The 27,503-nt window shown below is 34.8% G+C and overlaps 2 protein-coding genes across 3 annotated transcripts in view; one reads left to right on the top strand and one right to left on the bottom strand.

The window, feature by feature from the left end:
* Positions 1 to 11,622, bottom strand: part of LOC144451139 (uncharacterized) — a 59,384-nt gene extending 47,762 nt beyond the window's left edge. For both annotated transcript variants that reach the window (XM_078141916.1, XM_078141917.1), the window contains exons 1-4: positions 11,322 to 11,622; positions 9,430 to 9,510; positions 1,405 to 1,482; positions 487 to 633 (exon numbers count right to left, since the gene is read on the bottom strand). In XM_078141916.1, the coding sequence (XP_077998042.1) occupies positions 487 to 633; positions 1,405 to 1,482; positions 9,430 to 9,510; positions 11,322 to 11,498 (483 nt within the window). In that variant the 5' untranslated portion in view covers positions 11,499 to 11,622. The remainder of the gene's footprint in view (positions 1 to 486; positions 634 to 1,404; positions 1,483 to 9,429; positions 9,511 to 11,321) is intronic.
* Positions 11,623 to 11,930: 308 nt separating this feature from the next.
* Positions 11,931 to 25,592, top strand: LOC144451420 (uncharacterized). The gene is made up of 13 exons (XM_078142254.1): positions 11,931 to 12,419; positions 14,208 to 14,341; positions 15,068 to 15,187; positions 16,219 to 16,394; positions 17,564 to 17,749; positions 18,225 to 18,306; positions 18,561 to 18,842; positions 20,519 to 20,612; positions 20,786 to 20,872; positions 21,274 to 21,351; positions 22,011 to 22,176; positions 22,595 to 22,728; positions 23,564 to 25,592. Exons 1-13 carry the CDS (start codon positions 12,273 to 12,275, stop codon positions 24,125 to 24,127), a joined length of 2,250 nt encoding a protein of 749 aa, XP_077998380.1. The 5' UTR covers positions 11,931 to 12,272; the 3' UTR covers positions 24,128 to 25,592.
* The last annotated feature ends 1,911 nt before the right edge of the window (positions 25,593 to 27,503 follow it).

The raw sequence follows: 27,503 nt of genomic DNA, 5'->3' as shown, positions 1-27,503 counted from the left end.
CAGCCAACCAGCCTCCCCACCATGTCTGATTTAGAGATGGTTGTAATATATAGCTTCTACATTTTTTCCCCAAGTGTCTTTTTGTTGTCTTTGATGTAAACTACATGATCTGACATTTATGAAAACCTTCCTTCAAAGCCTTCTGAGAAGTTAAGAAACACACTTTTCTTTGTACCATTTTATGTTCCTACACAAATGACCAGTTTAATGGTTATTTTAATGGCAGATAAAATTATATTATCGTCTTTCTATATACAAATAAAAACAAAATATTCCTTTTGATGAACATAGAGGGCGTGATATAATTTTAGAAGTAACAAAGATTACTGGGAATATTCAGGATAAAAAATGTTTGTTAAAAGCCAGTGAAATAATATAATGAGTGATTGAATCATGGGCTGTCATGTGAATTGCAAATATGGTGGTTCCTCACAATCAACAAATTTCTCTCATTCCCGCTATATTCCGGTATCTGTGTGTCCTCACCTCCTGTTCTTTCCTCGTTAGGAATACATGACAGTATTGTACACCAATTGGACCATTTGGAGTTCGGGCTAAAAAGGCAAACTGTCGGTATAATGGGTCACATGTTGAATATGAGATACGCTTCAAAGCATGTGCCATCAAAACATCCTGAAATGATCAAATAAACAATAATTAATATGCATGACTGTGTATTTTGAAATAATAAGAAATCACTCAAAGTTTTTAGTATTAAGCTTTCAATCTCTCTTGGTCAACATTCCTATCAGAATGACAACTTCCATAGTTAGAGTTGACCACTAGGTGGTGGTATAATCATAGACAATGGAGGCCCCTCAGTTGATTGTAAATGTCAGGTATTTTGTCATTCTGAAGAGGACTGTTATTTCATACTAAAAACTTTGAACTGCTTGTGTTATAACCTTTGTAAATCATTAGATCTACCAAACTGATGAAAATGTTTGGTCATTGACAAGAATTCATTCAGTTCTGACTATTAAACAAATATGGTAAAACCAGTTATTTTTCAAAGCCTTTCATAAGAAGACACTCAATAATTCAGTGAGAAACATATTTGACTATATATGTGAAGGTACTAAGCTCTAAGGAATCATGAATATTCAGTGTGCATCTAATGAATATTCATGTCTGCTAAGACCCATAATGCAATGGTGTTCCACTGAAAGAACAATAGCAATGAGAAAGAGTTTCATTTGGTGTTTCTTAGCAACTAAATGAAAATGATGACATGACTCTCCAGAACCCACAGTGCAAGAAAATACCTTTATTTCCTGGAGTAGTGAACATATACCATTGTGAACAAACACACCACAGTGACATTTGTTTCTGGTGAGATTCAATTGTGATTGTACAAGATATTGTGGCTGCTGAAGAAAACCAATAAAAGTGATTATAACTTACATGTTCATCTTCTGGGTTACAAACTTTAATACCAGACAGATTTATAACTAATAATGCTGGCTTGGTGATTCTAGGTTCCTAGAATGCAAAAGAAAATTGTTTAATTTCAAAATAAATAGTAATATATCAAAAATGAAAACAACGGATACAAAACTATCTCTTGGTTAACTAATGTATTGTCATTGTAAACAAAATAGTTTGTAACTGAGAATAGGCAACACAATTTTGTCCCAGTGTTCTCTAGGATACATTGCAAGGATAGTGGCTAATTTATTAGCATAATAATTTACATATAAATGGAATGGTAATTTGCATAATGATGTGCATATAATATGCATGTCTTCAACATTGAAACATACTTTGACATGTTTGTATACATACACACAAAGTATTGGGATCAGCCAATTCAAGAACACCACTGCACCATGACCATGTCTTTGTCTGATATAGAAACAGGTGCTCACTTACAGAACAACAAAATCAGAAACAAACAACAATAAACAAATGACAGAGGGGTAAATGAAGAAATCAAGCCAATTCACTACATCAGATTTTAATCAGACTGATAAAATAGATCATTGACAAATTACAGGAAATGTGTGCAGTGATATCATTAAATAAGATATCCCAAGTAATCAAATTGTCATTTCCTGGCTAAGTATACAATAAATGACATGGCTTATCATTACTCTGACTTAGCTTCACCTTTGACCCTTTATCTTATCCCTGCAAAACTTGTTAAACTCTGAGTGCCCAGTCACAGTACTTACACCCACCCATAACAGTTATAATTACTTACACTAATTGGACTGAGGTTTACTAAGGACTAAAACAAAATTGTGGTTCCGATTATGCTCAATTTTAGAATATGTCACGTGGGGAGGTAGATTTTCTATTTAATGTGTGAGTGACTATAGTTCAGGTAGTTATGTTTTCCATTGTTTTCCATATGGTCTTAGACTGTCGACAGTCGTTCGTGCCTTTTTTGCTACGTTTAATCTAAATCAAAGTTGTTGCCTCGTTCCAATCCGGAGCAATACTATAACCACGTACTGATTATTTAGCAACATCACAGCGAGTGCCGGAGGCACAAACTGCTCTCACAGTTTCCTATCAGTACGTGTTAGTATTCAGTGCTACAGAGTGAGACAACGACTTTGTTTTAGATGAAACGTAGCAAAAAAGGCACGAATGACTGTCGACAGTCTAATATGGTCTCTGTGTTATTGGTTTCTTCCTATCAGATGTACAGCCATTACAGATTGAAATAACAGTTTCATGTCTTTTTAAGTTGATGTCCAGTTTCCACATCCACTATATCCTGCAAGACTTCACAATTTTGTGATTTTATTTTATTTTTCTTGAATATGTACAAACAAGTTTAAGGTCAGCAGTGAAAAACTAGGTGGGGTCGGGTAACTGGAACCAAAACACTTTTTTCGGCCTTATCTAAGTTTTTGTTGAAATTTTTTTTTTTGAATGTGGCTCTTATTTGTCAGCATGTTTAGTTATATATCCACTGTTTATCCAACAGACAAGGCAAAATGTAGAAAATCACAGACAAATAAACATATGACCTAGAATAGAGCCGCCACAATTATAAAGTTTTTTATTCTATTGAAAAATGGATGCAACAATGAGAGTATTTTAAATTTGTATTTTGATGGACTTGTGGTTGTCTAGTTTTGTTTGTAAAGATCAAGAATTAACGTTGGGTTAACAGTCTGAATGGAGTTTGCTTACTTACAGTACACTAGTTAGACTGTTCATGATGTTGGGAGATAACCTGAAAACTTATTTACAGTGTAAGTACAGAATAAAAAAACATGTAGGTACATTGAACAATGGTGCATTGCTGCAAAGGTGACTTAGGGGTTATAGTAGATATGTAAACAAGAACAAACATGTCATAGTATACATTGATGCAAAGGTGACTTGAGGGGCAGATAATGTACAAAGGATGCATTACAACAAAGGTGACTAAAGGGTTACAGTAGTGTACGTAAACAAGAAATAACCATGTCATATGATACATTACTGCATAGATGACTTAGCTGGGGTTTATGGTAGTATAAACATGGAATAACAAGTCTTATAACAAGACATATTGCTGACATACTTAACTACAGTGTCTAGGAGTTGTCAGAATTGTGCCAGGTTTGGCCGAATCCAGTCCACATGTCAGAGGTATACATGAACATTTTGAACATTTTGGGTCACTGAACTAGGAGGTCAAGTTGAAAGTTCAAGGTCTCTTTCTAATATTACAGAAAGCTATTTTTATAGATAAAATGGATGTAGACATTCAATGAAGTGTCAATCTACTCAGTATCCAGAGTTAGTGGGAAAAATGTGAATTTTTGAGGTGAATATGGCATATATTCATCCATTATTTTGTAGTCTTTGGTCACAAAACATCTATTAACTCATAAACACAACTGTTACCTTCTTCAGGACAAACTATTTTAGTGACATAAAGACTACCTACCTATTATGCAGTCAATATGCCTCAATTTCTTTATTTATAGTCTTGTTTGTTTTCAAATTTTGTTGTCATAGGATATGTCTGGCAATAATTTGACTATGTATGTATGTGTGTGTATGTGTGTGTGTGTGTGTGTGTGTGTGTATGTATGTATGTATGTATGTATGTATGTATGTATGTATGTATGCAGGGGCCGAAATAATGAAAATATTTCGCTTGTCCACTGGGCAAGTAGAAAACAAAAAGTACTTGCCCAAATCAAAAAGTGCTTGCCAATTCCAAATAGTGGGGTATTTTTGTGTGGCTTACAAATGCACTGTTGTGATTGATTGGGCTTTCTTTTGTTTATTATCAAAAAATGTCACTTTGAAAGTTTCTGTGGGTACTGAAAAGTTCTCTCCACAATAAACAGGTGTCCTAAATAATATTAATTTTCATGGCCTACTTAATATTCTTACTATAGCATAGCATACAATTTTTTGCTCACTTGTAAAAAGTAGTTGTTAAAATAATGTTTTCAGCACTTTCATAAGCTATCAATATAAAAATGAACATTTATTTCAACACATAAAAAACCTTTCTAAGTATTTCCTTTTGGACAATGTCAATATATTTTCTTTCCTTCCTCATCCACACCAACTATTTTTCTCCGAGTATGATTTGTTTATATTTTCCTAGTAGTATTTTCAAATAAAATGACTGTTGTAAAATTTGCAGTTGATTCAAACACCCAAAACCTGAAAAATCATGCTGTAATTTACTATTGATGAACAATATTCAATGAGTCACTGGTCATTCCAGGTATGTTTTCTTGATAGAGTAAACAAAGTATGTCAAGGACAGCTGGTCCAGATTGTTTTGAAAAGTGATCAGTAAAGAAAGACATCTTCTCAATATTGATACAATGTTATAATTTTCCAGACTTGTTGGCACAATGGTTATACAATGTATCCATGGTTATACAATGTATCCATGGTTATACAATGTATCCAAAATCCTATCAGACATGTGCAGTGTCTGATAAGTACAGCATGAACACAGGCACAAACATAAGAAATTCTCCTTGCCCCTTGGGACAAGTACTTTTCAAAACAACTTGCCCAAGCCTTGAAATCACTTGCCCAGGGCAAGTAAACGGCCATTATTTCGACCCCTGGTATGTATGTATGTATGTATGTATGTATGTATGTGTTTCATAACTACATTAGCACACAGAATTTTTCACAGATGGGAAATTTTTCCCCCAGGTGAAAAGAGTATGAGATTCCAAAAATAGCATCAATATAGCAAGACAAACCTACTGTATGCAAGACTTCCTCTACTGTTTCTTTGAATACTGCACCTCTCATATTATATGTATAAACCAGTTTGTAGTGAAAACACTGTACTGTTTGTACACATATTTGTATTTACATATCTACCAGTGTTCGCGGTCGACATTCTGACAATGCGTTTCACGTACGCAAAGGCTAAGCATAATAGCGTATCGTCGTCATATGAATGCGTACAGGCTACTTCCGCATTCAACCATGGGCAAAAATGTCGTAATTAATTTTGTTGACACTCATAGTAAATGTTTACGATGAAGAGGACATTTTTAATAACATGAATTTTTGATGTACAGGTATTCATACTGATACAGAGAAATACATTTTAAATTAATGAAAAATATAAATTATACGAAACTGATCACAACTTGACAGATGATCACAACTTGATCACACTGACAGCATGCAGCTTGGCATGGTAACTAACATTGTAACCTAACAGTTGTAAAACTTCATAATCATAAAAAATGTTACTGTGTCTCTAGAATTTAACTGGATTTCTCTTTGCACAAGAAGTGAAAATTTCCCTTGCTCGATCAAAACGAAACTCTACAATCGGTGGTCCTTCCATTGTAAGTAGCATCAGATCGTCAGCATGCTCGTCGCCAAGTCGATTACGTCGTGTCGTGAGTACGCGGTTTTGGCAACTGAATCCCCTTTCACAGGGCACGGAAGAAACCGGAATCACTAGAGCTATGCAGGCTAACAAACGGAACATTGGAAATAGCTCTGCATAGTCGGTAATCAGAATACGACAAGATTCACTGAAATTGGGTCGTCCGTGGGCACGCAAAGTCAGTTTCATTTGAGTAAACTCGGCTTGCAAATCGGGCCCATGTATTGGGGCTACCATGTACCATTGGCACGCCATCTTCAACGCGATTAGCACCAAAGTGGGCTATCAGTGTTGCCAGAGACACTGTACCGTAATCACGGATCTCAACATCGCGATCTGGAAATTTGCTAGCATTTAGAACTTTATCGAGGCACGTTAGTAAATCGGTATATTCACTGGGAAATCGTGCTTGCAGTCGTTCGATTAGATGCGTTATGAAGCCACGCCTTACATTTGCATAACCTTGGATATGATTTGCAGCTGTGTAAGTCAGAGAATGACCACAATACACATTGTTATCAATTTCCCTCGTAAGCATGGTCTCATGTTCGCCTAAACTGTCCGGTTCTAATAAAAGCTGTAGGGATGCGATAGTTGATTGGACCATCGGTTCGATAGTAGCCAAGTTGACATCTTCTCGTTGGAATACATGAACTTGAACTAGATTCATCTTGCGATGCTTCCGATGTTTTTTTGCTAGAAGTACTAAAGCTGAAAGACAGCAACGAGGATTGCTTTGACATGATCTATGACCTATGGTGGCAACAGTTACAGGTAGCTCCGCTGCTTTTCATCACACACGCTGTCGTGTCAGTGATAGACAGACACATGTACAAATCGCGCGAAATAATTTGCTCAAACTGTTACAATTTACAATTTCATGAAACACCACGGTGACGGAATAGCTAGTTGTTATTGGGTCGCAATCTCACAAAGCAAAAATCGCGTCAGAAAATTTGCCAACATGTTGCGATTTCAAGCTGTATCTGTGCGTTGGTTGGAGGGACTATTACATGTAAACGCCATTTCGTTATCAAAATTGCCATAATAATACTAATAGACGCCAGTATTTTACGTACAGTCAAACGCATTGCCATCAAAAAAATGCGTACGAAAAATTTCAACTACGTATAATACGCACTTTTTTGCGTAACCGCGAACACTGATCTACATCACAGTTATTGTAGATATACAATTTTGTCATTTGAAAATCAACATTTCCTTCATGGAAACATTTTGCAAGTACAGGTCAGTTCGATTATTGAATAGATTATGAGTGTTCATCCTATTTACCAAGATTGAGCAAAAACTTTATGAAATGCTGAATTTGAGATCAGTATAGAAAATCTAGATATGATCATCTGACTTGCACCATAGTTATAGGCATTGGAAACCTGGAGAACAGAAACAAAATGCTGTTTGACAAACATAGTAACAAATTCATACTAACATTGCTACAATCTTATCATCTGGCTCCAGAAATATCTTACAGGAGATTTTGTCTTAGCTTGCAAATAATATGAAACCACATAACAAAAATGCAAACTATGTACTTGTATACAGTGTGCAAGAGAATGACATGTTTTCATGTACATGTAAACATTTGTAACATATTTAGTGTACATCTGAAATACATGTAGTGTGCATACAAATTTGGGATTTTGACACTAATTTTGGTAGGACCGCATCCCAGGGATGCCTAAGAAAAAAAGTGACCACAACCTCTGATTACTTTATAACAGATTGTCATAAAATCATATACATTGTAACAACATCTCTTTTTTCAACCATGTCAATGGAGTAATATGTAAGAATTGTACTTCAATTTTTGTTGAAGTGATAAGAAAGATTAGCAATGTATAAAGTAACGACTTCGTCAATCAGTGACATTTTCTTTCTACTTTCCTGATTTTCACTGTATTTCAAACGTGATATTTTGTTTCTACTCTCTTGATTTCCACAATCAAGGTTGACATTTTGTTTCTACTTTCCTGATTTCCACTGTATTTCAATCAAGGTTGACATTTTGTTTCTACTTTCCTGATTTACACTGTATTTCAATCAGTTTCATTTTGTTTCTACTTTCCTGATTTACACTGTATTTCAATCAGTTTCATTTTGTTTCTACTTTCCTGATTTCCACTGTATTTCAATCAGTGACATTTTGTTTCTACTTTCCTGATTTCCACTGTATTTCAATCAAGGTTGACATTTTGTTTTGACTTTCCTAATTTCCACTGTATTTCAATCAATGCGACATTTTGTTTCTACTTTCCTGATTTCCACTGTATTTCAATCAAGGTTGACATTTTGTTTCTACTATCCTGATTTCCACTGTATTTCAATCAAGGTTGACATTTTGTTTCTACTTTCCTGATTTACACTGTATTTCAATCAGTGACATTTAGTTTCTACTTTCCTAATTTCCACTATTTCAATCAGTGACATTTTGTTTCTACTATCCTGATTTCCACTGTATTTCAATCAGTGACATTTTGTTTCTACTTTCCTGATTTCCACTGTATTTCAATCAAGGTGACATTTTGTTTCTACTTTCCTGATTTCCACTGTATTTCAATCAAGGTGACATTTTGTTTCTACTTTCCTGATTTCCACTGTATTTCAATCAAGGTTGACATTTTGTTTCGACTTTCCTAATTTCCACTGCATTTCAATCAATGCGACATTTTGTTTCTACTTTCCTGATTTCCACTGTATTTCAATCAAGGTTGACATTTTGTTTCTACTTTCCTGATTTACACTGTATTTCAATCAGTGACATTTAGTTTCTACTTTCCTAATTTCCACTATTTCAATCAGTGACATTTTGTTTCTACTATCCTGATTTCCACTGTATTTCAATCAGTGACATTTTGTTTCTACTTTCCTGATTTCCACTGTATTTCAATCAAGGTGACATTTTGTTTCTACTTTCCTGATTTCCACTGTATTTCAATCAAGGTGACATTTTGTTTCTACTTTCCTGATTTCCACTGTATTTCAATCAAGGTTGACATTTTGTTTCTACTTTCCTGATTTCCACTGTATTTCAATCAAGGTTGACATTTTGTTTCTACTTTCCTGATTTCCACTGTATTTCAATCAAGGTGACATTTTGTTTCTACTTTCCTGATTTCCACTGTATTTCAATCAAGGTTGACATTTTGTTTCGACTTTCCTAATTTCCACTGCATTTCAATCAATGCGACATTTTGTTTCTACTTTCCTGATTTCCACTGTATTTCAATCAAGGTTGACATTTTGTTTCTACTTTCCTGATTTCCACTGTATTTCAATCAGTGACATTTTGTTTCTACTCTCCTGTTTTCCACTGTATTTCAATCAGTGACATTTTGTTTCGACTTTCCTAATTTCCACTGTATTTCAATCAGTGACATTTTGTTTCTACTTTCCTAATTTCCACTGTATTTCAATCAGTGACATTTTGTTTCTACTTTCCTAATTTCCACTGTATTTCAATCAGTGACATTTTGTTTCTACTCTCTTGATTTCCACTGTATTTCAATCAAGGTTGACATTTTGTTTCTCCTGATTTCCACTGCATACTTACAAGAAGGACATTGTAATGTACTTACCCTCAGGTGCTGTAATTGTAGCCGTACAAATTCTGCTCTGGTTGAAGGCGTAGAATGAGCAACAGAAAAAGATCCAATGTACTGTAAGTAGATAGAAAAATGAACTGTTGATTGAAGTTCATTCATAAAATGTAAAATATCTTGTTGCAAACTGTTGGCCATCTTGCAACACACTGCTACAAATGTCTACTGTGTAGCAGAGTTTTTGTCTCATTTTTGTTTGTCAACTGCTGTCTGTAAATTTGACCTCACACACAAATTAGATTAGAGAACAAAGGAAACTGTGGATCAACTACAGTATGAAACTGTTGTCAGGACTAATCCTCCTATCGCTTAGCAACCACAATAAGTCTGTAAAAATATCATGACAGCAGTGCTGTCACCATGGTTTCATTCAATAAACTAAACGTTAATCTGATTATGTTTACTATGATGGTTTTGTTACGATGAACAGTCAAATGACACAAAAGAGTTTGAAACTGTTGATAGAAAATAGACATTAAAAGACAACTGGGGCTACTCATGAAGTTTCAACTAAACTTGTTGACATTTGTACTATAAAGTTATTTACCCTGGTTGTTGAACTGTAAATAATATGATGTAATGTTATTTTATCAGTTATACTGTGTTCTATGCTATGTACAGAGGCACTTTTTATTTTTAGATTTCTCATATGACCATACCAGTCAGAGTCTTGATGCCAGTGTGGTCTCTAACTGTGTTGAGGTATAAATCATAACAATTTCATATAGAGACTAGACCATCCCTTTCATTTCTTCAACTCAACAAAATAACTTTTAAAAAAAAATTATGCCCTTTTTGGTCAGATCAGAAAAAGTTATAACATGACATTGATTTCTCAAGTAGGAAGCCATGATAAAATTGTTTTATGAATCAAAAATCTAAAATAAATACCAAATCCTTATCCATATGGTCAGTTTAATGATTGATATTTATCAGAAAATTAAAATGACATTGACAAATTTATAAATATGGAATCTTTTGTTATTTTCTATATATGAGACCTTCCAATGGAATGAATTTCCAATATTAGATATGACTCACCAATTTTTCAAGGAATAAAAGAATACATGAGCCATGATGAAAGAAAAGAAATGTTAACAATGTGAAACTTATTGTTAAGCTTTTTTGAAGTTTACATAATATTCCAATGTATGGAATGCTAGGACATTGTTTTCATAGTTCTGACAAAAAAAGCAGACCGACAGGTAGGTAAGGAAAAAAATCAAATTCTTTTTTCAGGACTTTTGATAAGATATAATCTGACTCAGTGGCGTCAACTTCCAGGATATAATAGACTATTTGATATCCTGTGATCACTGGAAATGAACAATAGCTCTGTAAAAGTGATGATTAGTTGAGTGGGAGAACAAAAGGTTGTGAAATGTACATTGTCCATCCTTCCTTTGTCTTCTTACAGTTATATGATAACAATAGCTCAGACACAGAAGGGTTGCCCGAGGTCAAAGTGTCTTTAATTTTACTTTTTCCTATGTTATTCTGCGGTAATTGTTTTCATATGAAGTTCAAAAGACAGTTCAATGATTATGGTTTTGAGACTTCCTCAAGAATCACGTACACCGCACCCCCCCCCACCTCCAGTCGATAATGTAAACATATATTGTGAGGAATGAGATAGAAAATAAATGAACCTCTACGTATGACTAATTTAATTAGATTCAGTATCATAGTTTACAATAGCAAGCAGATCGTGTAACTCTTTCTGTGTCCCATCGCCTTTTTGAAGTCTTTACCAGTTTAAAACTTTTTTCTTTTATTATATGTTTTGAATACAATGACACTTGCATTCACGTATTTGTCTGATGGTAACATGTTTTCTTAAAAAATCTCTAGAGAGAAAAAAAACTTACCATACAAAATCTCTTGGCACTTTCATACCCGTTTTCTCCAAGGTCAATCACTTTCCTTCCTTGTTCGGGACTGGACTCGGCCAAGATACGGATACGGTCTACGTTCTTCTTTCTTTTCTCGACAAAGTCTTTTGCGTCGTCTGCCACGACACCCTTCTTTGCTTTGACGCATTGCATATTGTACGTATCTATGAGCACTGGTCACTTCTTGTTTGTATAACTCTCCTTTTATACATAAAGAGGCTGGATTACTTTCATTTTCAGACTTCGGAGAAACGTGAAGGTAGGCCTACACTGAAATCACATCCATCACCGGAACTACACCTGTGTAGCGATGAACACAGCTTCCGGTAGTGAAAACTTGATGTTACTCGTACAAGAGTAAAATATAAACTATTTTTTAAAGCCTATGTATTTCATAAGAAATGTAATATTTCCATGAAATAGAGTGTTACAATATATATTTTAGTCAAACTTGAATAAAGGAATAACAAAAAGGGACAAAACAATATGTTTAATTTCATGTACAAAAAGTATTGTAACGAGGTTGAAAGAGCCCGGATGGCTTTGTTTGTAGTTTCCAAGATGGCCGCCCCCTTGGTTTGAAATTCCGTTAGCGTAACGCGTAAACATCAAAACAAACCCGAAAAGTGAATGTTTGCAATTAATGGCGTCCACATTTCAAGTACCAAGGCATTTCAACGGCATGGATAATTCTGACTGCGTCATGGTCTAAGATTTATTCAGATCGTCGCATTTCATCACATATTTTCATCAAAGTGTAAACAAATTTTCGTGACATGATACATTCGGATGATGCCATCCAATCCATGGTTTATTTCAATGCTGCCTGCCTTGATTGAGAGGACTGTGAAACGAAGTTAGTTTGAGTGTTAAATTCTCTACTTTAGATTCATCATAGCAAGTTAGAAAACCGTGGAAATTATAATTATGGAGACAGGTGAGAAGATCGAAAGAATACCACTGGAGCACCCGTTGCCGAAGGAGATCCAGAAAATGCAGAGAGACGAGACAGTGTGTCAATTTTGTGGTGTTAGTTATCTGATTCATCGGGAAATCAAAGAATTAGAAGACAAGGTAACGACGTTTTGCGTCATTTTTTTGTCGTGAAGAATAAAATGCCATCAAACACACAAAGAGTACGTGAGCTACATAAAAACTAGGTGCAATAATATATCGTTAGACGTTAGTTTTTTTTGTTTTTGTTTTTTGAGTAGCTGCAACAATTTAGCGTTAGTTTTGATTTTTGAGGGCTTTTTCGTCTGTTTTTGTGCCTTTTTATATTCCGATGTTCAACCCGAATCAAATGTTTAACATCGGAACGTAAAAAGGTACAAAAACTGACGAAAAGCCCTCAAAAATCACAGCAAACGCTACTACAATTATTGCAGCTAATTTAGAGGTGTTCTTCTTTAGTTTTTGAGCTCTTTTCGTTCCCTTGATTAACATCAAAAGAACCAAGGAACGAAAAAGCTCAAAACAAAACAACAACAACAACAACAACAACAACAACCCCCACACACACACAAGACGAAAATCAAGAACTACATTTGTATTGGTACAATTATTGCAGCTACATAAAAACTAAAGATGATACAAAATAAATTCATTGAAATATATCACAGCATTGGATCTAATATCATAACTAGGCAAAGCCCTTAAGCTCGCGCAAGGTAGATTCATTTGTGACCGGCTGCCTGGGCCAGGGTTGATACACTTGATTTGGGTCATTTTCCAGGGGTATTGACCATCATTTTATTGAATGACAACTAATTCTCTGACATGGACGAGAAGTAAAGCAAGTCATCACTCTATACAGTTTCAAACATCATAGCCATTAGATTAATATTGTTCATTTTCAATCAGCCAACTTATCATAGACCCTCCACCAACGTACGTTGGTCTTTGGACAATTCAACTCAATGATTTAGGAATATTACTGTACCAACAAACATACAAAAGTAGTTATTCTTTTTAAAACATGTAAAAAAACCCACAATTATCGACAATACTGTCAAAACCACACTTCCACAACTTTTTAAACTGCGCTATGTCATCAGTGGTCCGTATCTCGTGCCGCCGTGCATCAAACTGCCAAATAGTGTAACAATTTCTCCTTGAGGTACAGTGATGCCTCGATACTCGTTACAATGTTACGATAATCGTGCCAACAGGCCTACTGTTACAATATTGCAATGCATGGTAATGTTATGTCGCCTATGATATACGATGATACGGTAGCATTGAGAATGCACGTAGTATATGGAAGGCGCATGCGTAGTCAGTGCGCGCCGCAATGCATCATTGGGAGAACCACCAAAATTTTTCGCATAGTATATACGACGCGCATGCGTACTAGTCATTGAGCCGCTTCGCTGCCGCTGCGCGAGCTATTACCTGAATAATAGATCCATGGTTACATAGTAATAATATCATAACTAGGCAAAGCCAATAAACTCACGCAGGGTACATTCATTTGTGACTGGTTGTCTGGGCTGCCTCATGATGCTATTGTAGATAGCCCCCTCCGTGTGGAGAATGCGCATAACATATAGAATGCGCATGCATAGTCATTATGTCGCAGTGTATCCTTGGGTAAAACTGCCCCCGAAAAAATCGCATAGTATATAGGATGTGCATGCATACTAGTCATTGAGCCACTATGCGGTGGCTGCGTGAGCTATTAATTACATGATGCTAGTAAACAGGCAAATCATATATAGTATGATGAAAACTCATCTGTGCAAGAATTCAGTCTAAATTAATGGGTAATTACTATATATACTTTGTAATTATGTTGGAAATAATGTTTGAAACAATCAACTAACAAGTTGTAATATTCATGTATTTATTATCTTTTTACAGATTGTTAAATTAGAGAAAGACTTGGCTAAGTATGTAGGAATTGAAGAAAGAGAAGCCAAACTGAGAAATGAACTCCAAGTAACAAAATCTAGCAATGAACAGTTACAGAAGATGTCTACAGATTTATCAAACAAGTGAGACATTTCATGAATTCTTTTGTTTTTCAAGTACATGTAACCAATCAATTTGTCTCAGTTACCCCATAGACCTGTGGAAGATCTATGGTTACCCAGACTCTTACTGTTGGGGTGGGGGGTGGGGGGGGGGGTGGGGTCTGCCTAGGTGAAATGATTTAGGTACTTACGCGACGAGTTATCACTTATCAAGTGAGTGATACATCTAAATTGCAACAAACAGGTCTCGTAGGCCCATTTTTTATGGCTTTGAAGAAATGTACTGTGTGATTCTCATGGGTGAGTTGAAATGTGGTTTCCCCCAGACTCTCATCTGTGTGGTCTCATAGAAGAGCCCTCAGTGGTGAGAGTTTGGGTAGCCAATACTACCAATAAATTAGTCTGTCTTTTCAAATGAAAATTCATCTGTGTTAGTAAACCATAGTGTTGAATTAAACTTTTGTTCCAAACACAAACTTGAAAATTTTACCAGAAATTTTTGACAGCACATTTTAGTCTTTAACAAATTGACCTGTTGACAAAGACTGAAATGTGCTGTCAACAATTTTAGGTACAATTTTCAAATTTGTGTTTGGAACAAAAGTTTAATTTGATACTAGTCCCTGTCTACTTGTAAACTAGGCATGTTTAGAAAAATATGTACATCACTGACAGTTACTGCAAAGTAGGGAGAGCTGTATATTTAGGTTTTAACGTTTACATTGTTAATTTTTTACCCCTGTACAGATTAACAGCAATTACTGAGGAAAAAACTACCAAAGAAAAGGAATTAGAAAGTCAGAGAAGAGTTGGTAAAGAACTAGAAGAAAAACTTGCAAAACAAATTGGAGACAGTGAAAAATTGAAGTAAGTTCAGATGTATATTTATTTTTCTTTTGTTTTATCAAGTAAATCAGTCCAGTGATAGGAGAAAGTTACTAAAACTTGTGCTTGTGGTGTTTCCTGCTGGACGTTCACTTGTGTCTGACCATTGATAACACTTCAGGTAGGTGCCCATGGACATGCATCCCACACTGGCAATGGCACATCATGGGGTTCTGTCATCTTGCATAACCTTTTTCTAAAATATATAATAATCATACAACATGTGGTCAATCTCTCATTTCATTATACTCTGGCCTCAAAACCTGGAATAATCTGCCTGTTGAAGTTTGGTCTATTGGCTCACACACAAATTTTAAAAATACAGTTAAAGAGTTGTTATTCTCAGAGTATGTATAACTTTATATTATTTTCATAAACTTAATGTGGAAATTGTTTAATTCTTGATCCCTTTTGCAATGTATTCTGTATATGTATCTATTTTAACATTTATTATGTTATATTACTATTATACCATGCACAAGCCAAGTTGAACAAAAAATATGGAATATATACTCTGGTTGTTCTACGTCATATACGTCACAACCACACGCCTATGTCATGACACCACGTCTATGTCATGACACCACGTCTATGTCATGGCACCACGTCTATGTCATGACACCACGTCTATGTCACAACCACACGTCTATGTCATGACACCACGCCTATGTCATGACACCACATCTATGTCATGGCACCACACGTTTATGTCATGACACCACATCTATGTCATGACACCACGTCTATGTCACAACCACACGCCTATGTCATGACACCACGTCTATGTCATGACACCACGTCTATGTCATGACACTATGTCTATGTCGTGACACCACGCCCCCTTAGGTCACTCATATTTTCTTTGGTTGAACGAAGACAAATATTTAGGGAATATCTAATTATCATATCTTACTCTCAATAGTATTATATAAAAGCAGTATTGGTTCCTTTTTTTGTATAATTTTGGATCTCTTTAGTTGAAATTTAACCCTATTTATTTGTTTTATTTACAGATTACACCACAGTCGCCTTCAAAGATCTCTTCCTGGTATCATGACAATTATCCAAAAACAGAAATCCTCTCTTCAGAATATACAGACTTTTGTTGAACAAAGAAACAGATTAGTAAATGAAAGTATACAGCATCTGAAGACAACAGTTAATAGTGTCAATTCACATGAAAAACAAAGTAAGAAAATAATTGATTTTTTGTCATAATTTGTAGAAAAAAAACCCAAAAAAACAAAAAAACTTCCTTGAGTACATAGAGAGTGGTTTTTAGTGTGTAAGTGATGTCTAACATGTTTTTAAATTTGATTCTAAACGCTACATGCCACAATGATGAAATTTTTCTTTTATTGTGCTGTTAAAAAAAACCAAGATAGACACAAACTAAAAGTAGTTATTTTTTTTGTATTTAATAACATTTTATTGGACTTATTGCAAAGATACAACTCTTTTCATGAATGGATTTTTTTTACATTTTGTATTCAGAAAATTTTCTTAAGTTATCAATTTCAAAAACTGTCCCCATAACTAAAAGTATTGTTGTTGCATGTTGTACATTACACAAGTGGATGATACATACTGTACATTGGTTCTACCATAGACCGGGTTACCCTCCACCTGGAGGGTCTAGTATTCTGCAAATATAAAAACCTTTTAATCAAGATTAGTGTAAACACTTAATGAGGTTGAATGTGTGGCCGCTTTCTAGAATAGGAAAGTTTAAAAAAATGTATGGAATTGTAAGTGTTTTCAGCCAATAAAAAAATACTCTTATGAGCTTGTGCCACTTTGATTACCAATGAAAGTTACATGTTTGTAATGTTGAACCAAATTAAATGTATTTTATAAATAATCCTACATGACATCTGAGTTGGAATTTGAAAAAAAATAATCATATATTGTTTTCTATTGTTTAGAAAATATATCATTCAAAACTGTACAAAGATATCTCACATTTATTTACATTGATAATTTAAAGTGGCCATATTCGATGAATATTTGTAATTTATAAAATAATTTTTTCATGGCTTCCTACTTGAAAAATCAATGTGAAACATCAAAATATACCAAGTCCTTGTTTGTAACTCAATAAATTGCGAGTGGTTAGTAAATATGTAAAATGATTGTTAATGTATGTACAATAACAAACTTTGTACATTTAAAAAAAAATAGAAAAAAAGAAGTTTTTTGCAGTGTATGGAGTTATGAAGACAGACTTTGTCAATTCTTGTTTCATGTTGATTTTTCAAGTAGGACACCATGATAAAATTGTTTTGTAAATTAAAAAATCCAAAATAAATATCAAATCCTGATATGTCCACATTAAATGACATTGACATTGGTTTGTAGGAGGTGAGAAATTACAGCAGAGGATAGAGAAACTAGAAAGAGAATTGGAAGAATACAAAGAAAGTAAAGCAACTATAGAGTCAGCTCTGAAAACAACTCAGTCAGAAATTGAGAAATCCAGACAAACAGATATACAGTGTCAACAACTTGAGAAGATGTGTGAGGAGTTATCATCAGATATGAAAAGTAAGTGATGTATGCAAATAATGGTTTACTCTTCTTACTTTGACTGACTGAAGACATAGCAGCATTGAGAAATATAAACTAGGAAAAGTGCCACCCAGGCCATTTCTGGGAAATATTGGAACTAAACCCCCCCCCCCCCCCCCCCCCCCCCCCATCTCAGGAGATAGTGGGTCCAAACCAACACTCCGTCTGCAGAGATATTAGAACCCAGCCCCCACCATATCTAAAGATATTGAAACCCTACCGCACACGTTGTCAGCAGAGACATTGGAACACACCACCACCACCACCACCACCACCACCACCACCATCTCTAGATATCTTGGAACTCTAACTTGGCTATCTATACAGAGTAGGTACAATCTACATGTACTGATGTGATCATAAAATTAAAAACTAAAGATATTATGAGACTGATAAAGGACGATTTTGTCATGTTTGCTATTGTAGTAAATTGTATCATTGTGTTATACAGAATTACTGAATGAATTGGAGACAGAAAGAACAAACTATCGGATGTCATCATCAGAAGCAGCTCAGTATAAGCAGTTGTTAAGGTAGGCTTTTGTTTTATCAACCATTCTATGTTTGTTTTAGGTGCACTAGTACTGTAACCGTATTCTGTTGTTTGTTTGTTTGTTTATTTATTTATTTATTTGTTTGTTTTTGGGGCTTATATCAAGAATTCTGTAAGATAAGATGCTATAAGCAAGCATGCCTTCCATTAACAATCCGGATCCATTTCCTGATGCATCAAATCACTGTCACCATAGAGGGCGCTATAACAAGTTTTCTGGGGTTTTTTCTACAGAAACAAAAGTCAAGAAGTTGATGACCTGAATGTGCAGGTCAGGAAGAGAGATCAGATATCAGAACACTCCATGCTGAAATTACAAAAAGAAATCAAACAAAAGGATGATGAACTGAAGTCAATCACTAGAGAGTGTCAAGTTTTGAAAAGAAAAGTACAAGAACAGGAAAGACTGGACCAAGAGATTCAAAGGAAAGCTGCTATGTCTGTTGGAGAAACAGAAGAATTGAAATCTGTTCTCGTTAAGACTCGGGAAGAATTAGAAGGCTTGAAAGCAGAGAGGTCAATATTTCTCTATTGAATTTTTTAGCATATTAAAAGAAAAGTCAGTCAGACTTATTTCTGCCTTTAGTACACTTGTATTGACTACTGCTATCAACTTAAAGGAAAAGTCCAGTCAGACTTATTTCTGTCTTTAGTACACTTGTATTGATTACTGCTATCAACTTAAAGGAAAAGTCCAGTCAGACTTATTTCTGCCTTCAGTACACTTGTATTGATTACTGCTATCAATAAAATTGCACCTCAGTAAATTACTCAATTGGAAAAATATGTAAAGGTTAATTAATCAGTTTACTTCTATCGAAACCTTTGACAGCAACTTGTCACATAATTTCCAATCAATTTTTTGAAGTGTACAACTCAAGAAAGATGACTTTTGTGTAAAAAAACCTGTCTTCCAAGTCGCGAATGTGATATTGTGCCCTCATTGACTAATACTACATGTATGTGTAATTTGTACAATGTACATCTGTTAGACATATGTATATGTTATTTGCCAAATACCGTTCCATATCTTGCTGCAAGAGGTAATTTTTCTGGTATAACGGAGAGCCGGAAGTGAGCCGTTATACCAGAAAAATAACCTCGAGCAGCAAGATGTGGAACAGTATTTGGCAAATAACATACTTATACTTCACCTGCGACTATGAATTCATTTTTGAATGTCTAAAAATGCTGTTTCATTTTAAAATAAAATCACTTCCGCGTTATACTGTTGAGCATAGTATCATGCACCTCTCTGATAACTGCAATGCAGTTGTTTACATGTCAGCCTTAACTTTATCATCCAATCAAAGTGCGCGTTTGCTCAGTAGTATGACGTAACGTTTACTATTTGCATATCACTCAGCGATATATTCAAACTTGTAACCATCAGCTGAAAAATGAGTGCGTCTTTGTTTTGCGTACTGTATTACATTAAATGTCCAGAAATGTTCGTGATATGCTTTCTTGTTCTAGTTAAGCAAAAACTGCACCCTCTGTGGTGGTAATTTTCATATCCTTCATAAATTTAGGAATTCATGTTTACGATCGCGTGACGACTGTGCGTTTGCTGTCACTGGACTTTCGCCGTTATGTGTGGAATTGTTGACTATTTCCCTGTGACATGAAAAGTACAGTTCAAAGACTTGTTACAATGTATACAACGATGATATTTTGTTCGGTTGACAACAAATTTGGCATTGGAAATGCTGGTTATAGCTCGATCTCTAGTTGTCTGCTAGATTTGTTTACAAGGGGACGTGTAGTGATCACGTGATACAACAAGCAAAAATACGGCTGTTGTTGAAAAATACGCCTGTGTATCTGCAGGGCTCTCGACCAATCAGAATGCGAGATTGGTGACAGGTGACGTATAAATACGTGTATGTGTAATTTGTACAATGTACATCTGTTAGACATGTATATGACATCCTCGTACATGTCAGCGTCAGTTTGTCAGTGAACGACGGCTAACTATCTCCTTATTCATTCAAATGCACTTTTTGCATGTTTTAGACCACTTGGATCTCTGACTGAGAGTGGAGTCATAATGACATATATATCTGACTCTGTACTCAAGTCAGATCCTCCTTGGACTTATTTTTAATGGCTCATATCTTCAGGCAGCAATTTACAAAACATTTATGAATTAATTAAATTAAATTTAAATTGAAAATGTGTTGATCTTACAGAGAGCTGATGGTGTCCTCTCATCAAAATAGAATTGAACAACTGAGGGAAAGCTTTAAACAGAAATTAGCAGATGCTGAAAGATGGCCCAGCAAGGTAGGCTTACATTAATTCCAATGTTTGATAAAGAAATAGCGCCATCTATGGCAAGAGCAATTTTTTCATTTCTTTTTATTTTCGACTTGTTGGAATTCAATTTGTTTCCATTTTTTTCGATTTTTTCATTTATGTTCACATAATGTGATTATGTTTGTGTGTTTTTATGTCAGATGCATGATAATCTACAGAAAGAGAGAGATAAACACAGTACAGAAAAACGGGAATTAGAAGAGAAATTAAAGCAATCATTTACAATGGTAAGCCAATTTTATTTTTTATGTATTATAGAATCCATAGAGTCCTAGGTTACAAAAATCAAACCCGTGACTAAGGGTGATCAAACTAAACTCAAAATTTATGTAATTCATGAAGATTTTTGTCATGCAAATTATTGATCTTTGTTGCCATTATATAGAGTTGCTATGGTGATAATTGGCAATTTGTAGAGTTGCCATGGTGATCTTCATTGTCATTTTATAGTATTGCTATAATGATCATTGTTGCCATTTGTTAGAGTTGATTTGGACATTTGATAGGGTTGCTATGGTAATCCTTGCCATTTGATAGGGTTGCTATGGTAATTCATGCTGCTCTTCGGAAACAAATAAACATGCACAAACTGTATATTATGTATATATTATATATTATCTATTGCTAGGAATTGGAAATAGAAAGACAGAAACACCAAGAACTTTTAGATAAATATAAAAAGGATTATGAAAGTCAGTTTAATCAGGTGAGTGACTTTGGACTTGAAGGAAATGACACTATAATGTAATAGTGTAGATCTCTCAGCCAGCAAGTCAACTACTTATTTTATTACATTACTCTTACAGGCTTTTTTTACATCCTAAACATTGATGTTTCATTTTCAAAGATATGGGAAAGGCATACAATGAAATTTAGTGGTGTCAATAAATTCATCCAGAAGGGCTTTATCAATTGTGATGAAACTTGCTACAGATATTGATCATACATAGATATGATAGATTTTACTGAAATTTAGTGCTGAGTGTACAGTTCACTACAAATACCCCAGGAAAATGCTAAAATGATATTTTTAGTTTACTTCTTTTAGAAATGTGAATGTACAGAGAGAGAGAGAGAGAGAGAGAGAGAGAGAGAGAGAGAGAGAGAGAGAGAGAGAGAGAGAGAGAGAGAGAGAGAGAGAGAGAGAGAGAGAGAGAGAGAGAGAGAGAGAGAGAGAGAGAGAGAGGGGGGGGGGCAGAAAAGAAAGGTGAATATGAAAAGTTGGATGGAGAGAAGAAATGAGAAAGGTAGAACATGTCAATGAATGAATAAAAAGAGGGGTTGTGTAATAGGAATATTAAAGAAGCAGAGGACTTTGTATGTATTAATGTACTTCATTCAAATCAGACATTTTTCCTTATACAGCTGAGAAATGAAATGAGAAGTCTAAATGGTAGACACAGAGCTGAACTCAGTCGTTTAGAAAAACAGATAACAGAAGCTAAACAACAAGGGAATGCTAATGAATCGTCCTGGAAACAAGAAATACAGAGTCTTAAGAATATTATAACTGATTTGGAAGATAGGTTAGGTAAGTGAAAGTGTTTTTTTTAGATGATCTCTCTCTGGGCAGTTTATACTGTATAGCCAGAAATTGAAATCACTGCTTGATATTTGCTGAAATTCACACATGGCTACTAGCGCAAAAATAATACTTGGCATAAATATAAATGATCATTTTCAAGTTGGAAGTTACTTGCACTACATTATACAAAACTACTGAGCACAAATCTTACGTTCATTTTCTGACTCTTCATTAATACATAGGCACTTATGGAACAGTCAATTTCTTGGTAAACACCATAACTTCCACTCCATGACACCAAACACCTGAAAATCATCAGCTAACTTAAAAACGAGGGGAATTGGGGAACTGGTGATGTATACTCTTGTTTCGACAATATTCAGGAATCTAAAATTGTGTGCAAACTTATCTTTGTTCTTGACAGCAAAGTGTGGTAATGAGAGTGATGGTGCTGTAACCAATCTTAAAGCTGAACTCCAAGAGTCTGAACAGGATCTAGATAGTGCCAAACGTGACATCAAAGAATTAGAAGAACAGTTAGAACAATTCAAAGAAGAGGTGATTTTATTATTCATTTGGTGTATTTAAATGACACTTACATTTCCTTATAAGGAAAGGCAATTTTAAATGGTGAAGAAGCCATCAAAACTTGAACAAACTTGAAACAATTTAACCAAATATTACTGCACCTCACTAAATATAACCAAACTTCGCCAAATGTGACCAAATGTAATAAAAAAATTCAGCAGTTCTGACCAAATCTGACCAAATGTGACCAAAACTTGACCAGATATAACCAAATCTGACCAAAATTTACCAAATGTGACCAAAACTTGACCAGATATAACCAAATGTGACCAAAACTTGACCAGATATAACCAAATGTGACCAAATGTGACCAAAACTTGACCAGATATAACCAAATCTGACCAAAACTTACCAAATGTGACCAAAACTTGACCAGATATAACCAAATATAACCAAACTAAATATGAAAAATGCAACCAAATAATGTGTTGCTGTGCTTCTTAAAAAAGGAGTGTACATGTCATTCAGTCACCTTGTGTACCCCAGGAATCCACGAAGCAGTAACATTTACAGTCTAGCTGTATTTGAGACCCTTGAAGATAATTAACTACTTTAGCTATGACTTCTCTCAGTACCACTACAATTAGTCTGTAATGTCAGGGCACCCTCACACATTGGTCAACCTCGTTCACAGGCCTGTGAGGGCAGAGTGACGTAACACATCTTACAGTCTACACTACAGTGTATAACTTTCTGTATTTTATGTATTTTATGTAGCATTCTTAAACTATCACCACAATCATCCATTTAAGAAAATGTAACTATTTTCCTATCATCATAATGTCTCTATATTTTTTATTCCAAGATTTCATTTCTTCAAGACACAGTCAGAAGGGAGTGTGAAGAACGCTATGAACTCACAGAAGCACTTAGTGAAGCGAAAGAACAGCTTCTCACTTTCCAAAGACCTGCTGCTGGATACAATAGTTCAAGGCCGTCATCTGGGCAAAAGACATTCATCAAATCGTCAGAGTCGAACATTATGAAAAAGAAAACCAGTACTGGTAGTTTAGGTGGCCTTACTTCAGCTGGAAGTGATAGCCTTAACCAAAGCAGTTCTGGGACAACCTTGAATAGTCAGAATTCAACTGGAAAGCTGGGTGGACAGAGTCCAGCCAATCAAGCCGGAAAATTAAGTGGACAAAACCCAGGAAGAGGAAGTCCTGTTGGAAAATTAAATGTACAGAATGCGGGAAGTCCAGTCGGAAGGAATCAAGTTAATGCTACATCACGGATAATGTCTAACAATGTGAGTGTCGGATTTGAAGGCGTTGGTATGCAGCCAAATAAACCAACTAATACTAGACCAAAGGAAGGAAGTGTAGATGACAGTAGACAGAGAATTGCAGCTGCTGTTGGTAGACATTGAACCATGATGTAGACAGACAATCACACCTGTTGTTGATAAAACTTAGAAGAACTAAAGTAACAAGTAATACAGATCTTACCAATCAGTATAATCCTTGACATTTCGAATAACAATTCTCTGGATCAACAAGTGTTCCAGGCCCTGATTGGATGGCTCAACAAGTGTGATCAGCTGATTGGATGGTTCAGCAATTGTTCCTGGCAATGATTCGATGGTTCAGCAAGTGTTGCTGACTGTGATTAGATATTTCAGTATGTGTTGCTGGCTGTGATTGGATGGTTCACTAGGTGCTCCTGGCCCTGAATGTGCATAGTAGTAATTAGTAGCCCTTTAACATGTATATAAAGATAGAGGCTAATTAATGTACCAGGGAGCAATGTACAATGGTAAATAAACAAAAATGGAATGACAAGGGAGAATATCATTGGAATCCTAAATATTGTAAATATCAGAAATGTATTAGTACAACATGTATAACTATATTTACAATACTAAGTAGTTGAAATATATATTGTGTTCATCAGGCAGTTTATTTGATCTATGTGTTTTGTAATCTAAAATCATAGCAAAACCCATTCATACAGGTACAATATCAATTATTGCAAAGTATCAGAAAGTCTGTAATCTCAAAGGCCTACAGTTAGATCAATATACAGTATATCTGACTTATTTTGCTGAAACAAAATTGCAAAAATAAGTAGTGACTAAAATGCCTTCTTGTACATAGCCACAATGTACCATTCCAGTAGTTAGTAAAAATTAGACTTTGAGAACTAGCTGAAGACTGTAAAATCACAAAATTTTCTAGCAGTGAAAATATGTAGGTTTACAGTATCTCAGAAGTCAGTGATATTTGCAAATCGGACATTATTATTCATTGATATGTGAGTTTTGAATCAATTATAACAGAAATCCAAGATGGCTATCTTACTTGTAAATATTTTGAATTGAAACATGGTTGTAATGTCAAAGTGATTGTTGTTTTGGTGTGTGTATTTAGTACTAAGTTTGTCCATTCCTGAATTTCCCATCATTTGGATAGATGAATTATTTAAAGTAGCACTAACCGAGTTATAAACCTTTCACTTTTGTGACAAACACTTTGATAAAATTATTCTAGCATAACGTAAATGTCCATGCATACCTTCTATGTCTTCAGGCACTGCTATAACATCTGACTGCATAGTAGGGCGATCATGTACATTCTTTGATACGTATAATAAATTATGTCATCAGATTGTTTATAAGTTATATCCTAATACCAGGACTGAGCTCAGTCAGTTGAAATGATGGTTAAGTATACATCAGTAAGTAGAATACCATGGCTACATTTAATATGCAGAAAAAAAGTACATCCTAAAAACACATATCAACTCACCTTGTGTCCCTTAATACAATATTTACTAGTACATGGGACTGTGTAGCTTTTAGTTTATAGCAATACAAACTTTAGGTCAATCTAGTTTACAGACACATCATCTCTCAATGTGTGTGTGTGTGTGTGTGTGTGTGTGTGTGTGTGTGTGTCTGTCTGTCTGTCTGTCTGTCTGTCTGTCTGTCTGTCTGTCTGTGTGTTTGTGTGTCTATGTGTGTCTTATTATAAGTATTGTATACAGAACTGGTGCTATCTCCGCAAATAAATCAGCAAAAAAAAGGGGAGAGGGGTTGTCATTCAAGAGAGATAGAGCCAATTGTGGTGTCATTAAATTGGAATAACACTCCAGGAAATAATTCAATTCAGTTGCAAATCTGTGTTGTCTACATATAGAAACACACAAAATCATTTGTTAACAGACTGTACTAAAGTACACATAACTCACATACACAAAAAAGATTTTGAAATGCCTAAACGAAGGGTCAACAACTATTGACAAAGGGGCATATCACCAATTGTATCCCTGTACAATCTAACCCTGATATCAGGGTCAATGACCTTGTCAAAACTGGCTTTGACACCATTTAATAATCAAGTTTGTACCAGCCCTGGGATATACTTCCACTAACTAAAACTTGATCTTACAACCTATAGTTGGTTATCTGGTAAACGAAATACCATACACTTGGTATAATATTGATGGTGTTTGGAGTCCCCTACCACAGTATCTAGTTAATCTTGTAAAATTTAGGTTCTGTATCATCACTTAAATCATGCGCAGTTGCCAAGAAAACAGAGTTGAACTTTCCCTTCATCCATTGTTCAGGTACAATGTAGTGCCTTACCATAGGCATGTATTGCATCATGGGAGTCAGCAAACATGCATATGTAACAGCAAAACATTACAATACAAGATTGTTTTATTAGAATACAAGATTGGTTTATTACAATACAAGATTGTTTTATTAGAATACAAGATTGGTTTATTACAATACAAGATTGGTTTATTAGAATACAAGATTGGTTTATTACAATACAAGATTGGTTTATTACAATACAAGATTGGTTTATTACAATACAAGATTGGTTTATTAGAATACAAGATTGGTTTATTACAATACAAGATTGGTTTATTAGAATACAAGATTGGTTTATTACAATACAAGATTGGTTTATTACAATACAAGATTGGTTTATTACAATACAAGATTGGTTTATTAGAATACAAGATTGGTTTATTAGAATACAAGATTGGTTTATTACAATACAAGATTGGTTTATTACAATACAAGATTGGTTTATTAGAATACAAGATTGGTTTATTACAATACAAGATTGGTTTATTACAATACAAGATTGGTTTATTACAATACAAGATTGGTTTATTAGAATACAAGATTGGTTTATTACAATACAAGATTGGTTTATTACAATACAAGATTGGTTTATTACAATACAAGATTGGTTTATTACAATACAAGATTGGTTTATTAGAATACAAGTTTGGTTTATTAGAAGCTTATTAGGACTCGAGAGTCATAAATCACATTGTTGTGAAAAAAACACACAAGAAACCAAAGTTTACAAGAATGCCTTTATTTTGTGGAATTCCCCTTTACATGGGAACATCACTCCAGGAAATAATGGTGTGTTACTAAACTCTGAGTTGTGGAGAGTCAAATCATTGTTTCAAATTACATAAACTTCACATGATTACCAAGAAAACACAATGAAACTGAAATGTGATCTTCATTGTGCAAATAGTGGTCCAGTGTTGCCTTATGTGTCTTTGCAGATGTGCATATGTATTAGATGAACAACAAATATTCATTTCTCCAAAGTGCTTAGTGCCTTCAGATAGTCATGAATATTCATTGTTTATCAATACATATGTGAAATTTATGTGATGTAAAATCATAAAAAAAACAAAGTTTATGAAAGTACTTTTATTCCCAGGAATGACAGGCCCCTTTAATGTGTGATTGTAACCATTTAAGTCTG

Source organism: Glandiceps talaboti, chromosome 21 (assembly GCF_964340395.1).
Source record: "Glandiceps talaboti chromosome 21, keGlaTala1.1, whole genome shotgun sequence".
NCBI lineage: Eukaryota > Metazoa > Hemichordata > Enteropneusta > Spengelidae > Glandiceps > Glandiceps talaboti.
This window is presented reverse-complemented; position numbering and strand designations above follow the sequence as displayed.

Bases quoted from the DNA above. Each gene is read 5' to 3' on its own strand.
- LOC144451420 (XM_078142254.1), top strand. From the start codon at position 12,273: ATGGAGACAGGTGAGAAGATCGAAAGAATACCACTGGAGCACCCGTTG. The intron at 16,395-17,563 runs GTAAGAAAATAA...ATTGGTTTGTAG, and splicing joins CAATTCACATGAAAAACAAA to GAGGTGAGAAATTACAGCAG. The intron at 22,177-22,594 runs GTAAGTGAAAGT...TGTTCTTGACAG, and splicing joins TGATTTGGAAGATAGGTTAG to CAAAGTGTGGTAATGAGAGT.